Below are 16617 nucleotides of genomic sequence, written 5' to 3' on the forward strand. Positions count from 1 at the left end.
AAGACATGATAAACCCAGTTTTAGCACAGATATTCTATGCAGAAGTTGGTCTTGCATTTTTATATGGATTTTTGCCACCACCTTCCATAAGTCGAAAATCTTTCACAAAAAATGATACAGAAGCAGCTCCCAGCACAAGAAAGCATAAATGGGAAGGGACAAATTAACCATCAGCTTAAGAAAGCAGCAGCTCTGACTTGACTACTGGCATGTATGCAGGTGTATGGAACAATGGGACAGAAAGCAAAACCACACATCACCAGGAAGAAACTATAAAATTTGCCTGGTAATTCTTTGAACAGGATTATTTTTTTGAGTTTTAAAGGCGAGGAAAAAACCAAAACAGGACTCACAGGAAAAAATACAACCCCAACACTTTGTTTAGGAAAAAAAAACTGAGAAAGCACTTCTCACTATTGCACTATTGCACTCTTTTCTCTACCCCTCAGGTTTTCCTGCATGAACACTCACCTTTGTTCCAGGAGGCAACCCCTCTAATTGCTTGGGTTTCCTAAATGTTCGATGATGCTGAGTCTTGTGATCCATTTTTTCTTTGCATGTCAAAAATTGCAGTCTGCATTTAGTGCAACGGTATATTCCCTTTTTCTTTTAAAGACAAATGACAATCTATAGTAAGCATGAGTGGCATGACAAAACTCTAGCCCTAACTTGTCTTAAGCAATGTTCATGCAGTTCCTAAAACTAAACAAATACAAATTCCAATGCTATACAAAGACAAGATACTGTACAGGAATTAGATACTTGCAAGGCAGTATGGTTACTAAGAGGAGGAGCAATCAGATTCCCAATTACAAGACACTTCATTATCTTTTTCTTTATTTGAACTGGAGGCAGGTTTGATAGTAACCTCAAGAAAAGCAGAATCAAATCACTACAATGTAATGAAGAAACAAAACAGCAAGAAGGTTCTTCCAAGGATATTCAGAGATTGTTATAAACAGGGAGCTGCTATCATACAAAAACAAGACAAAGTCTAACAACTCCCTTTAAGACTTCTGTATTCTTATTAATTATTCTTACCCAGTAACAACCATACAAATCAGCTGTATTTTTTTTCAGAGGAAGATTCCTTACACGTGTTTAGCATTTTTCTAGCATTAAGGATTGAAAAGACCTGCTTACCTGATGCCTCATGTAATGATGCATATATGGCGCTCCAATTTTAATAACTTTGAGGCAAAATGGGCATAGCAAATGTTTTGTGTTTTCATGAACTGTTCTAAAATGTGTTTCTACATCTGAAAAAGCCGAGGATCTGTAGCTGCACACCTAAAATAAGAAATTGACTTTTTGGTTACAAGTTTACTGACAGTGAAAACAGGGGAATGGTGTCATCTTAAATACAAAAGTCACTCTGAGATACCTGGCAGACATACGGCATTTCACCTGGCTTATGATTGTCCTTCATATGTTGCAAAAGAACTTGCTCTGTTTCAAATGACAATTCACAGATTTTACAAATGGCTAGAAAAATGAAAAATAAGAAAAAAGTAAAAATTTGTTAGCGGTTATACGTACATAGCTATAATTTCTTGTAGTTTCAGAAAGTCAGAAAGGCAATGGCCTTAAACATGAGGTCTTAAAGCTTTCAACTAAAAATAAATAAACAAAAAATGCAAGAAAAAAACCCCAAAAGCTTTAAAAATACTTTTTTGCACATATATTTGATCTAAAAAAAAAGTACTCTGTTGCCATATTAAATCTCAAGGTTATTGTTATTTGAGTAGAATAGCTTTCTTCAGAAATCACAATCCAGGAAATAAAAGTTGGGAAATTTCTAAACATTTTGGCTTAGCAAAAGTTGAGTTTGACAGGATCCAACTCACTGGATGACTCGTAAGGCGTGTGTGTGCTCTCGATGTGGCACTGCAGCTGGAACGGCGTGGGGAACTGTCGGTAACAGTGCTGGCAGGTGGTGTGGCTTTCCCAACTTTCATTGCTTTGCTTCTCAAGCTCCAAGTGATGTTTCATGTGGTTCATAAACCTTTAAATTATAGTCAACAGGTGCAAAAAAACTACATTTTAACACTCCCCATACAGATCACATACAAAATGTACAAGATTCTTTAGATATTTTGCTCTGTAAGGACTTCTCCATTTCAATTTTAAAAAATGTAATGTTTGCTAAAAAAAACAGGCAACAAATTTAAAGCTGATTAGAAATCTTGACTTTAAGGAACATCCATTAAGTCTAAAACATGTTCTAAGACTAAATAATCTATTACATTTCTCTTTTTTTTTTTTTTTTTTTTGCTTAGACAAAATTTTTGCCATGAAATACAGGGTAATAAGTGAAGATAACAAGAACACATCAACTGTTCACACTTGATTCACCATTTTGAAACATGTGTAACTTTGGCTCTGCTGAAAACTATTAAGTAGCAAGAATGTATCTGCAATTTGGACATGACAGCCTTAAGTGATACCACTGCAGGAGTTCCAGGAACCTTCCTCGTCTAACACATTGAGGCCTAATGTTGCATTGTGAGGACAGCTACCAAAAATACCACTGTGCAGCCAAACATCAAGAATGGGAGAAACTGGTATGGGAGAAACTACTTTAAGTTACCAGCTTTTCCTCATTAATCTGCTCATCTGTCTGAAGTAGGAACCTATTCTGGCTGAGAAGTGCAGGCACCCATGACAGCATCAGCAGGTCACTGTTACTGGTGGAGCAGCACAAGGACAGGTTAGCTGCAAACCCACTACAGCTCAACTTCCAAAATCCCTCTTTTGAATGCACTTTATTTCAGAACAGCCAGAAGAACTATTAAATGGAAAGCTAAAAATCACAAAAAGAATGCAGATCTTGGAACTGGAAAAAACAAATGAGCAAGGAAGAATAGTCTCTTGAGCACAAGCTTGTGCTATTATGCAGCTGCATAAAAAAACAGAAACAAAACAACGCAAACCGAGTCTATCCAGTTTCCTAAGCAGACAAAAGAAACTGACACTGCATTACTGCATAATGCCTTAAAGTATAATTATTGCAACAGTATGTTCAACCACAGATCTCTTAAAGAAAGCAGGGGATTATCATAATCAATCACTTTTTGCTTTTCTGAATTTCAGTCAAAAAACTTATACTTGAATTAGGAAGGTAAGACATATTTATTTTGTCTACTATATATAAAAGATGCAAACTACACCTTGAAAAAATTTCTTAAGTTAAAGAATTATGGAATAAAGCTACAAGGTTACAGTCAAAATTAATATCATTAAAGTCAATGCTACAGAAATTTAAAAAAAGGTGGCTTGTACATTTTTAATAACTTGCTGTACAACACATAGGCACCACAGCACCCATTGCTTTCAATATAATGCTGAGTAGAAAATAGTGCCCATTTAATGATTAATAGTAAATGTCATTGTTTTAATTACAGAAAACTTGTTTTTTTCAATAATATGTGTCTAATGTTAGCATAAATCTGCTCATTTTAACTTGCAGACTGTGCCCTTTGAAACAACAGTCCATTTTTCAATTTTACATTCTGCTACTTCAGCTTCCCTTGAACAGTGCATGTAAAAAAGTTCAGTGACCTTAACTTCCAGAGGAACAATGACACAAACTTGTCTACCTACTAAAACAGCTTACTGGGGTTTTATCAGCATTTGGAAATAAAATTACTCCAACAAAATAACAGATGTTACATAAGTGAACTACTGTCTATTAGTCATTGTGTGTCCCTAAAGGGAATTAACACTCACATCTACCAATATTGCCATCAATCCACATGGCAAACTGTAAAATCCTTTGTGTTGCCCTTTCTAACCCCAAAGTCCTACAACTGCTCTTATCAAAACTATGTTTATGCTACACACCACAAAAATTCATACTCTAATCTGCAAAATGTTTCAAATTATGGCCATCAATGCAAAGCAAAAATTCATTCAATTTCTGTTTATCACCCAATAGTTTTCAGTATGAAAGGAACTCTACTCCAGAGACACAAAACTTGAACATATGACACTACTATGGACTGTAAGTGATTAACAGTTAAATTAAGGAAATTAGTTCAAATACCTTATGTTATTTTTAAGAACTTTCAGACAACTGATGCATTTAAATGTTGTATGAGTCTTCTGCTCTTGTTGTACCTGCTGGAGGTCACCTTCATCCTTCCCATAATAAAAGTCATTAACTAACATAATCAGTTTTCCTTTCTCAGATTCAATGGTTTTGCTGCTTGTGCTCAAACACTCTGTTTTGACCACTCCTGGGAAAAAATTATTTATCATATCTGGACAACAATACTGGATGCAAACAAGGAGAAAAGATGAGACAGAGAGAAACAAAGGTATCAGCCTCACCAAATTGCATCAATGAGAACAGCATTTTAAAAACTGAAGGCAGTAAAGATTGTTAAATGCAAAGCTTAATTCTCTGACACATTGATCATAGTCACACTCAATTTTGAACAGTGATTCATCTTTAACTAGTGTTTAAGTAATAAAATACTATATTATAAAACTAAAGAAGATTCTCATAGATTCATGTAAGGTAAATCGAATCAAAAAGAAAATAATGCTTGGTATTGCCTTTTTCTTGCAAAAAAAATTCTATTTCATTTACATTTAATAAAAAGGAAAAAAATAGCAGTTTTCATGCAAGTATTTTGCTGATGAGGGTAAGTTTATTGAGAACTTAATGAGAAATTTTGTCCTTTAATTTTAGGGAAGAATGCATGTTGAAACCTTCAAAAGTTCTTTCCAGCATTATTAAAAAAATTCAAAACTCTGAGTCACATAATAAACATTGTTTAAGCTTCTTTATGTTGAAGTATACTAAAGAATGCTTAGCCCAAGAGCCATCTCATGAAACTTATCACTTGAAAAGTACAACATACTTCATAAAGAACATGCTATGAAGTTTCCAACAAAATAGAATGCTTCAGAGGACAAGTTTTTCTCCTGCCAAATAACGGTCTCACCATGCAGGACTACTACTTTCCATAAGCCTACTAGTAAGAAGTAATTTCCTGCTCCACAGCAGGAATTCAGTATACTGTAATTCAGTATCCTAAGTAAGCACACTTCTTCAGTGGTTCCTTCATTCAGCTGATGTGCAAAAGCTACTCTGTACAAATAATGATTAGAAAAAGATAAAACCCTTGGGTTTTTTCCACTGCTATCTGTATTTCTTAATTATGTTTCAGAGACAAAGAGAACAGCAATTACTGGTTAGGGTATTGTAATCCTGCAGATCAGAACCATCTGTGAGAAGAGTAACTCAGATCCCCACAAATTTGTGCTACACAGTAGCTGATACTTCTTTTTGTTTTGGATATACACATTGTATGCAGACTACAAAGCCATTTCTCTGTCCCTGAAATAAAATACATATGCCTGAGAATTGTGAGGATCTTTGCCAAATGATAAACACTTCCCAGGAAACAATGTTTCCAGAAATAGTAGTAAGTAGTTTCACAATCAGATAAAGTGATGCTCAACTTCTGAGAGTTTTGTTTTCTACAGTGTTTAAGTATGAACTACAAATGAAATTCTTCCCCATAGTTTAAAAACTTTTTATCTATTAAGTATCAAGCATTTTTATCTTGCTATATCAAGTGACACATCAAGATAAAACAGTAAGATTGCACTGTCATCTTTGTGTCACCTGCAATGTCATACAGATGTGGGTCACCTGGCTGCCTATTCTCAGACACTTACCTTCAGCACACTGGAAACATGAGGCAAAAAATAACAAGATTTAGAGCTCCCCTGCTCCTGCCTTGCTCTCCATGACTGCAAGACTTGGAGCATTTGGCTCTGGTTGACAGCAGACAGAAGCCAAACTAGCTTCCTATCAAACCATGTCCCTCTTCCATAACCAAACAGAAGCCCACAAAGTTTGTTCTATTGCTTACCAGCCCCAAAATATTTTACCTTCATATGATTTTTCAGAGGATCCATAAGGTTGAAATGTATATTACACTTTGGACAAGCCCGTGGAAAAGGTCCTCCATTTTTAATTGATGCAGCATTTGTCCCTGTAAAATTTAAAACATATAAAGACTCAGAATTCACAAGCAGACTACTTAACTTAGCAGTAGAGGTAATACTCTAGTAAACAATGCTATTTCAAATGGAAACCATTACCATCAAGGAAGCTGTAGAACCATAAGCAAGGCTTTACAAGCATCTCTTAACTACTCTTCCTTTTTCCCAGACTGACTTAGAGTTTGTTCTGTTTGATATCAACTGATAAACAGATTTTACAAAGTCTTATCAACAAACAAGGAAAAAAAACCACATGAGGAGATGAAGACAGCATGATAGGGAGAAAGCATTACTTCTGTGCACTACCAGCCAACCTCATCCTGGATAGGATGGATTTCTGATGTTTTTATTTCACAAACTTTTCAAACAAACACCTGAAGCCTGTTTTCTGTCACGACGTGATCACCACAATAGGGCTCAGACAACTGGTTTTGGAAAAGGATTTCACCATTTGGTTCTTAATGATGAGGTTATTTCTCTCTGGAGATTTGTTGGAATCTAGGCTTATTCAAATGCTGTATTTCTATTAAGCAAAGGTGTCTTTGGAGAATCTAGAGAATAAATCCTCTAAATTAATAATTACTCCCAACAATTAAAAGAAATAATACTTCTCTTATCAGCATAAATGATTAATACCTTTTGAGCAAAAGAGAGATATTAAATCTTTGCATTAGTTTAAATTTTAATGAATAAACACAAGCTCTGAGTTTTCTCCAAACTGCCAAAAAACATCAGAGCAAGAGCTCTCCTTTTCCAGATGAAATTCTCTTGTATTCTCAAGTCATTCACAGATCTGGAGGACTCCATACTAAGTAAGTACTTTGGAAGCCAAACACAGGAAACAGCATCTCACCAGTAGAGTCAATTGTTCCCTGCCAGGACTACAAAAAGATGTAATAAAAACAAAAACATAAATACAAGGGAATGAGGAAGTGTATGAGTTAAGAGATGACCATGCAGTAGTGCTATACATTTTTACACCAAAATAGCCCTGCCTAGACCCCAAATAAACAATAATTTTCCTTAAGATAACAGTTTTGCTAAGAATCACTTTTAAACAGAAAGTCCTTCACGTGAGTGGATGGCCATGTAAAAGATGTACCACAAAACAGTGCTGCAAGTCTTCACTATTAGAATTGGTAAAACATGTTGACACTTCACAGCTAAGTGCAAACTGAGTTGAAGAAAACCAGTTCTGCAGCAAAATCTTGTGTTCTGCAGTGCTTCAGTGCTGGATTCTGTGGCAGATTAGAAATTGCTATGCCAGCAGGAGATGGCTTAGAGACAAACTCAGCAAAATAAGGTTCTAAGTGAATATGATCTACTTCTTTTTTTACTGAATTTAGCAAGATCCTTCAGTTATCTTTTTTTATTACAGGCTGCTACAATATCTGTTTCACCCAAAAGAGGGTTGAAATTTCTTTGCTGCAATGTTCATGCTATAGCCATGTCCATATTATAGCCATGTCCTCCTGGCTGCAGGAAAGAGCAAATGAGCTTTATTAAAATAAGACATGCAAAACCCCAAATCTGAAATTATTCCAAACAAGCATTTCAATATTGTAGGACAGAGGATGTCTTGCAAATGTCTCAAAGTCAAGAATAAATCCTGGCCTACTGCAGTTACTAGAAAGCACCTTTTGGCTCAAAAATGCACCTAATAGCTAGTCTGAAATAGTCAGACTAGTTGTCTCCTTGCAGGGAAGGAAAAACCTTTCCAATAACATCCTTTCTTTGAAATTTACCTTCTCTCCTCCCACTACTATTTCAAACTGGGAAAAGAAAAGAAGGGGAAAATTGCAAAACACACTTTACATTAATGAGTCAAAGCACAGAATCACAAAATAATTTAGGACCTTTGGAGGTGGTTTTATCAAACTTTCCACTCAAACAAAGTCTAATCTATGCTCAGTAATGTCCTGCCAACTTTTGAATATCTTCAAGGATGAGGATTTCACAATCTAAGTTGTTACTTCCTTGTCTGGCACTGCTAAAACTATTTTTTCCTTCGTCTAATCAGAACTAGTTCATAAATTAAGTAGTCATAGAATTAAGTCAAGAATTCTTTCAATCTTGATTTCCTGGTTGGTTGTGTTTTAAAGTTTCAACCTTCTACTCCCTTCTTTGACATAGAAAATCTGAGCTAAGAGAATGAGGTCAGGGGCATTTATTTTTATCATCTGTCTTAGAATGACTAATTATTGCTCTGCAGAATTCAAACCTACCTACTAAACAACAGAGGTCTAAAATTTGAGTAAGTACTAACCTCAGGTAAATTAATCTGTAATGGTATATAAATTCTTGCATGGAATAGCTGTTTTTAAGATATTAGAACAGTTACTTACACTGCCTTAAGAGCATTAAAAACACTGACCAACTGCAACACTAGAGATGTGTTAGTTTTTTCCATGACACAGAGGCAGGACTGCCAGCTAGACCATTCTGTCTTCCTACTGTTTGAAGTTCCATTTTGTGCCTCTGTAACTGTTGGACAGTTACCTGTAGGTGTAACAGCCAAATTGCTTCTAGCAACAACCTCATTAAGTTTGGCCTGTTTTGGAGTTACATTGTCACCTTCAGAACTAGCAGGAGGTTTAGGTACAAAACCACTCTCATCTAGACCTACAGCATTTTAAATTAAAGAACCTCCTTTTTTTTTCCCCATAGTAATTAGAACACGTTAGTGATGACTGCAATTTAGAGTACACACAAAGCTGTTTTAAGATTTTCCTAAACTAATATGCCATACTGAAGTTAAGAAAATATCCAAATCAGATTGGAGGTCCAGTCCAGTGAAACAGGAAAGGGTAAACACAAGAGATACAAACCCACCTCTGAAACCTCAGTAAATCACACTATGGCCACCTGAATTCATTTGGCCTACTTTTCACATCTTGACCCACTCTAATCTGAAACAAGGTGAGTTCACAGTAACAAAGTTAAGCTAAGCAGCTGGTTTCTGCACGCCCACTACTCGGAACAAGCTCTGCACTTCTGATGAAAAACACCTCTCCTTTTTTCTGGATCTGTGTTTTAGTTTGTTATAGAACTCTGTAAACTTCAGTTTGCATGCAAAATGAAAAAAAGTGTTGTAAGTTCTAATGAGCAAGCAAAGCACACCTATCTGCTCTCTTCTTCTGAAAAAATATTACATGCCCTTATGCTTTGCAGTATTTCTTCTAGAGAAAATCACTAAAAACAAACAAAAAACAAACAAAAAAACTCTAATAAAACTAAACCAAAAAAAATCCACAAAAAAAAAACCCCAAACATCCCCACAACTTCTCCATTAACTTTGAAACTGGGAGGTCCACTGTCTGATTAACACTCAGCCCATAAACACTCAGCTCCATCTTGTCAGAAATCCATGTCTCTGTCACTGTAAGATTGCCCTTGACAACATGAACTCAATTCAGAGATCAGTCCTCAAGCAGACCTGAAAGACACAGTTACAAACCAAGAAGTCTGAAGCACCAGCACAGGTCTTGTAAACCTCTCACAATGACAGATTGCAAATAGCCTTAAGACTATAATAAAATATACAAAAGGCTTCAGTTCTGGACACAATGATCTAAGCTAAGAACATTCTGGTATATCTCTTTCCCCCCAGTGGTATAGCTGCTCCAATGATTTCTCAGGGTGTGAAAAAAAGCTCAACAAATAGAGATACCTGGTGTCACAACTAATTATTCCAACTTCTGAGAAGAAACAAAACAGCCCTCTGGCACCCATAGCTGTGTTTGCTCAGGGAGAACTATCTAAACTTAGCCAACAGTCTGGAGAATCTCCTCATTCAATGCACGTAGGCAGACTCCCAGCAGAAAATGCTGATGAACATCTTGGAGAATTTGCTACACTGTGCCTCACACGTGGGAAGACATAATTCACTTGATGTATAGTCACCTAACCATCCTAACATTCTCCTTTGTAGTACACATTTAATGTGTAGTACACATATTAAGCTCAAACGTTTTAATCTGTGCATTGTTTGCCAAAGGTTCATTTATTCACACATCCAAAATTATCAGGTTATTAATTAGATGCTGCTGCTTCCTAGGGGGTTTTAATTTAATTACACCCACTGTGTTAGGTATATTAGCTGCTTACACTGACATGTCTTGCTCAGCAAAGGCTTCCATAGAGCTGGTGTGACCTTAGCATTCCTCTGTATCACTGAGGCTATTTGAGCATCTAGCCATCAACCTACAGCAGGAACTGCTGCTGCTGTACATTAAACTATGTGTAGCTGTGCAATGAGGGCCAGGGAAAAGACACAAGGTCTGACTGAGTTTTACACAGATCTTTAGTGATGTATTTTATTTGAGTGCTGAAAACCCAATTTGGAAACAAGGATTATCTTCACATTAAAAAAACTATTCATAATTCCAATTTTAAAAGCTTAACACCAGTGATAAAAATTGTGAAGACTCTTTTACATATTTATAAATGTGAGTAGTCAGTTTATACAACCTTAATTAGTGAATTCTCTTTCAGAAGAACTATAATAATACTAGAAAAATATATATATTTGCATTTTAGTTCTGTTGTTTGTTCACATAAAAAAAATTAGGTATATTTTGAAAATTAATCACACCAACTCCAAATATTATTTAATATTTTTCTGGTATAAATCAGATTGACATCTTTTATCGAGAAAGTGCCTCTCTCAGCTGGAGTGTGGACACAAGAATTCCTTGAATCATCCACATTCCAGGCTAGTTTGTCCACTTCTCTACACAGCAGGTCACAAGGACTCCAAGTACTCAGGACAGCAGAGAAAAGCAGCAGCCAAACAATTCTTGTTTAGTCACTTTGCACTATTAGTGAACACTTCTGGAGCTATTAACCAGGAGCTGGGCTATGCTCTTACACACAATATTCCTGTGTACCTTGCCATCCCTGATGGTAAGGAAGTAGCAAAGTATACTGGCTGCAGCACCACCTTGCAGGCAGGTTTCTGAACACACACCATCACTGTAAAAACCTTAATGCTGCTTTGTGCATCTGTGCTGGCTGGACCTGATTTTACAAATGATGGAAAAAGACATCAGAAATAATAACCTAGAAAAAAAGCACCAAACGTACTGGGATAACAGAATAGGCACATGAAAGCCAAATTGCTTCAGGCCTCCTAGTGCCCTGTCCTGCATCAACACCTCCCAGTTATCTGGAGCTATGGATTCATGAATGGAGCCCAACCAACTCCACACCACAGATCTTTCTAGTTCCTCCAAGCAGGTGAAGTTTGTGGGAGAATGTTCTCACAATATTCTCAGAAAGAAAGCTACATCCAACCTGCATGGAAGAGTCACCAATGGCATTTACCCAAATATCACCACCTATTTAGCAGCCTAAGGAGATGCTTGGTTAGTGTCCATCAGCAGGCTGCCATTTCTCTGCTTAGACCTCAGAAATAAATATTTATGCTATCCTGAGCTAAAAAATGTCTTTCGTGATCCACATGCTTAAGTTGTATGTTAAGTTGTCCTGCAGAGTATCAAAGGAAAGGATTCTGCTTTTAAATACCATATTCCAGAATGTCTTGTACCAAAAGTGCACAAGAATTCACATATGAATTAGGGAAGCATGGCATCAACACAGGCAAGGAGGCTTTGGCATACATGAACATGCATTTAATCTCATTACATAGCCTCCCTCACCAAGCAAGCCAAACCACAAAATACACAGACATTTCCTTTCTCCAAAGTGAAATGCATCTTAAACTTGCCTTCTGTGTCAAAAATATTTATGTTTGAACCCACAATAATAAAACTTTTATTTTAACTTTCAAATCCAATTGCCATCTTACAGTAATAAACATAGACTAAGTATGGCACATTTTAAATGCTTTGAATTGCAACCCTCAGTTGCAATGCTTTTAAACAAATCATTTTTTCCCAGTGAGAAACTAATACCAGTAATTTTTAAGTAAGCAAGCAAGTCTCCAAAGTTAAAAAAACCCACAAACAACTCAACTTTAGTACCTGTCCTTTGGAGAACAAGAGCTGGAATAATGAGCCATTAGCAAAAACAAACTATTTCCTTACTTGACAAAAAGCTGTTTAACCTAACACAAGAATGAAACCAACAGAATGGCTGGATACAAGCAAAAAAATACACTGCTAACCCTTCACTGATATATTTCTGTATGTATCTAAAACTAAAAATGAAAAATCATCACATGAAGCTGAGCAAACTTGCTACCCCTTTGTCCTGTGCAACTTCTTAGCATGACCAGGCCATTCACTGTACTTAACCTGTTAGGGAAGAATTGAAAGTCGTTGTCACCCATAACTTATAGACAGAATAATGGGAGTCATTACAAAAGCACAATCCTTCAAAAAGGAGGAGGGAAGTCTCAGTTAAGACTGAATACAATGCATGCTTCAAATCTACTTAATCTGCTGTGACACACACAAAAAAAGGTGCTATTTGGCTTCTTTATAAATAGATTAAATGTTTACTGCTGAAAAGCTAGTTGGAAAAAAAAGGTACTTGTTATCAAATGACATACTCTCTCCCTTCCCCTCCCTTTCAAGAATGATCCTTTTGATCCCATCAACTCCAACTCCTGCATATAGCAGAAAACCAAGATCATCACAGGCAATCCATCCAGCAGACTCAGGTATTCAGGAATTGTTCACAGTCCCTCTTTTGCTAACAGTCTTTTCCTATGCCCACTGGCCAAAGAGTGATGAGTATACTGAAAGCAAACCTTTACCTGTCAATAAAGATACAGTGGACCTAGCAATGCTTTTTCTCATCTAAATGAGCATTATAAGAAGACATCAGTTGATTTTAAAGTCAGTCTAATGCACTGAAAAGCAACATCTGAGAGGACAAGACTCCAAAGTTTATTTTATTAAACATTATACAGTGTTATGTACAGGGGGAAGAAAAAAAGCAGCTATACTATATTCTAGAAATCCTATTTAAAGTTATAACCCAAAGATCTGCCCTAGAGTTAACAACATTAGGTTGTTTCTTTCTCTTATCAACTATTACAGTTATACCCACCTGTTACATTCACTGCTGGCTCAGTCTGGTACTGTGGAACTCCCGAGTTCTGTCTCACACCAAACAGTAAACCAGATGTATTATCTGGTGCAGCTGGTGGAGAATCCATAATATAATCCTAATAAGATATTTTCAAGAGGGAAAAAAAAATTGAGGTTTAATAATTTTTTACTTGCAGGCTTTAAAGGGTTTATTTTAAAAACATATGATTGCTTAAAAGTACTCAGAAGTACTCAGCTGAAAAATCAAGCCCATTACAATCTCCCCAAAATAGTTTCTTTTAACATTTTAATAAGATTGCAATTCTCATCAGTGTTTGTTAGGTTTCATAGCTGTGTATCCAGAATAGTAAAAACAATCCTAAAACCTGGGAAAGACCATTTAATGAAACATCAATAATCTGTTTGAATTGTAAATGCTTTTGTTCAAAAAAGTCTAATGAATTCAGATTATACTTGGTCGTTTAAAAAAACAAAACAAAACAAAAAAACTTGCTTCTTTCAACCTAAACTCAGGCATTTGCTGTTACTCCTGCATAACATCGTGCTGCATCTTAAAAAGATCAAAAACCAGAACTCAAAAGTAGCACAAACTTGCAGCAAGTAGAAGCTTCTCAAAACAAGATGGTATTAAAATCATATAATCAAACCCTCTTTTCAAAGCCCAGCTAACCTAAAAGTTGGTTCATGTTTCCCAGCACCTTGCTAAATTAAGTTTTGTGCATCTCCAAGTACAGGTGTTCTTTTACTCTTCACTTTAAAAAGTCTGCCCTTTAGTACCTATACTACATATAACATAGTCCACATTTCTTGTCTCCAGCACTGAAAACTGTTAAAACAGTTCCTTCCACATATTGGTAACAATAGTAACAGTTCCACTGTTACTAAAATATGTAACACTTGGAGGAAAAAGAAACATGAAATTTAGCTCTCTTTACAAATACCCAAAGTTAAGAGGGTGAGATAGGAGAAACATTTTTCAAGATTCATCAATACTGGTCACATTTTAATAGGCATTCATCCTAGCACAATCTGAAACGTGAAGTATTTTCAGGAATAGTAATAAGCAATTAAGAAAAAAACCTGATAGTTAGGTTTAATTTTAAACTAAGGTAGAAATAGAAAAGTATTGGCAATTTCAACTCTGAAATAATTCAAATGGTCACACTTCATCAAGCTGTATTGTGAAACAAAATTGACAAGAGTAAGGCTATCTACCTAAACTAAAAGAAATAAACAAATTTTAAAACCCACCCAATACACATACAGAGACCTTGTCATCAATGTATCCACGTGACAAAGGTCAAATACATTTTGCTGAAAAGATCAAGCTCACCAACTGTTTCCCATTCCCAACTGTGCTACTCATTTGAAAACATCCCTGTGGAAGTTACATTTTTAACTACTACCGTGTGAACCAAACTTAATGGAAAGAAATCTAAGTGAGCAAAAGTGCATAAACAGGTATGATAATCTGGTTTAGGCCTAAAATACCAGAACAAAAAGGAAGATGCTGCTCCCCATCCTGCCTTTTTGATGTACTTCTCCTTAAATGAAGAGCTTTCAGGACTTTATTAAAGAGCCACTCCTCCTTCTGGTGAGTCACCTAATCCACTCTAACCAAATTAAAGATACATGTTCAGGAGTAGCTATGGAAATAGTTACTGAGTTTCAGTATTGTATTTGCTATGAGTAACAGCTAAATGAACTGCAGTCACAATACAGCAAGTGTTACTGTAGTCACAGCAGTTTCAGAAGAGCCAGTGAAAGGACAGCAAAGCACAACTAATGCTCAGGGTACAAACCTGTGGCAGGATCTGAGTGCAGGGCCCTGTGCAAATCATTTAAAATGTGACCAATACAACAGCTACATGCAAACACTGCATCTCTTACTAGTCTGTTGTTTCTTTGTTTTTATGTCCTGCCAATATTTGATTTTCAACAAGATCACAGTTTGGGTATTTTGATGGCATGGACACATCTCCCCAGTATATACTAAACACATTCACCAAGCAAAAAAATGTGGCAACAGACACACTGAAAATTTTGCCTAATTTTCAAAAAGTCCTTTTTTGTTGACAGGTATTATTTTAATGCAATTTGGCTCTATCATTTTACATACAAACCCCTCAATATTGTCCAGTGCTTTAGAAAACAAAAATGTGTAAAAAAACCAAAACAAAACAGGTTTGCCACACTGATGAAAAAAAAAAAAAAATCAAACTACTAACATGTATAAGTGCTTCCACATGCAGAAAAGCAAAATCCTATGTCTCTGTAAGTTAATTTCCTAGTGCTCAAGTGAAGAGAAGTATTACACCACTACTTTTAGTTTTCTAAGGGACTAATGACAATATTGGGTAGTCTGCATCCTAGGTGTTCAACTGTGGAAGCCATGTTACCAATATACCATTGGTAACTAAATCCACCCTGAAAAATTACAATGCACAGTACTGGACCTTTGTTTTCTCAAAAGTACCTAGGAACAACCAGAACCTGAGTCACAGTGACTGAGGAATGTGTTTAGTAAGTAAAAGACAGAACTGGCTGTGGCTTAGTGGAGAACATTCTGAGCACTGAATTACAGAACACTGCTCAAGACAAATTTTTCTTTAAAAAGAGGATAGTCCTATGCTATGAAATGCAACAGTTGCTCTGACTGAATTGAAATTGCTGTAAATTGTATTACTGAAATAAAAATGAACTCTGAATTTCTGGAACTGCATAGCATTTAGTACACAGCACACAGTACAGTAACATGAAAAATAGACTGACTTATTTAGGAAGTCAGTGAATCAAGCCTGTGATTGGAAAGGACTATTTCAATGATAAAACTGGAATATCAAACATTGACAAGAGGCAAATTTTAAACCTGTTGAGAAACTTTGACATCCTGAGATTAAAAAATATTGCACTGTACTTAGAATGCAAATGCACTCTGAAGGACATTCAGCTAAAAAGGGGTCCTGTCAGTGTCTAGTTATACCCCTCAATGATCTTCGTAACATTCTCAAAGTCAGCTTTCAACATTTAGAAGCTGAAGATCCAAATGCCAAATGCTTTTCAAAAAAATTTATTTGAAGCTTTTACCACTTAGGAATAATCAAGTTGGGAAGAAAGAGAACATGCGTGAACAAAAGTGTCACAGAAAGCCCAAGGCAGAAAATCATCACCATAAGACAGCAGTCCCCAGTGAAATAAACACTAGATGAGGAGTGGCTGAGGAATCCAAAAACCCTAAGGAACTCCTGAATGAAGAAATTCAAACTAAGGGCATGAGCCAAAATACAGGTAAGTACACGTGTAACACTAAGAACAGCAAATGATATGTGGCAGGAGTGATTAAAAATCACAGAACTTTGCCCAAGACACTAAATTATAGTAACTCTCTAAAAAAAAGGTACATCAGACAAGCTTCTTCCTCCATAAAAAGTGCAACGTCATCAAGTAGTAATAACAATATAAACAAGAAAAAAAATTCTAGATATGCTTAAACTGAAAATACAGTTCTGAATCTAGAAAAGTTAAGCTGAAGAGATGGAAAATTTGCCATGTCTTAAGCAAGGTAAAAATGCAAACA

General features: G+C 36.0%; 1 protein-coding gene across 14 annotated transcripts in view; it reads right to left on the reverse strand.

Annotated features, from left to right (window-relative positions):
• ZNF280D (zinc finger protein 280D) overlaps window positions 1-16617 on the reverse strand; it is a 43013-nt gene that overhangs the window by 16704 nt on the left and 9692 nt on the right. For all 14 annotated transcript variants that reach the window (XR_013775877.1, XR_013775878.1, XM_079318092.1 and 11 more), the window contains 7 exons: window positions 13039-13156; window positions 5908-6011; window positions 4046-4275; window positions 1848-2005; window positions 1385-1485; window positions 1144-1290; window positions 472-606 (listed from right to left, as the gene is read on the reverse strand). Coding sequence is in view for 12 of the 14 variants with exons in the window: in XM_079318092.1 (XP_079174218.1) it covers window positions 472-606; window positions 1144-1290; window positions 1385-1485; window positions 1848-2005; window positions 4046-4275; window positions 5908-6011; window positions 13039-13156 (993 nt within the window). In the remaining 2 variants the exon portion in view is untranslated. The remainder of the gene's footprint in view (window positions 1-471; window positions 607-1143; window positions 1291-1384; window positions 1486-1847; window positions 2006-4045; window positions 4276-5907; window positions 6012-13038; window positions 13157-16617) is intronic.

Source organism: Erithacus rubecula (assembly GCF_903797595.1).
Source record: "Erithacus rubecula genome assembly, chromosome: 14".
NCBI lineage: Eukaryota > Metazoa > Chordata > Aves > Passeriformes > Muscicapidae > Erithacus > Erithacus rubecula.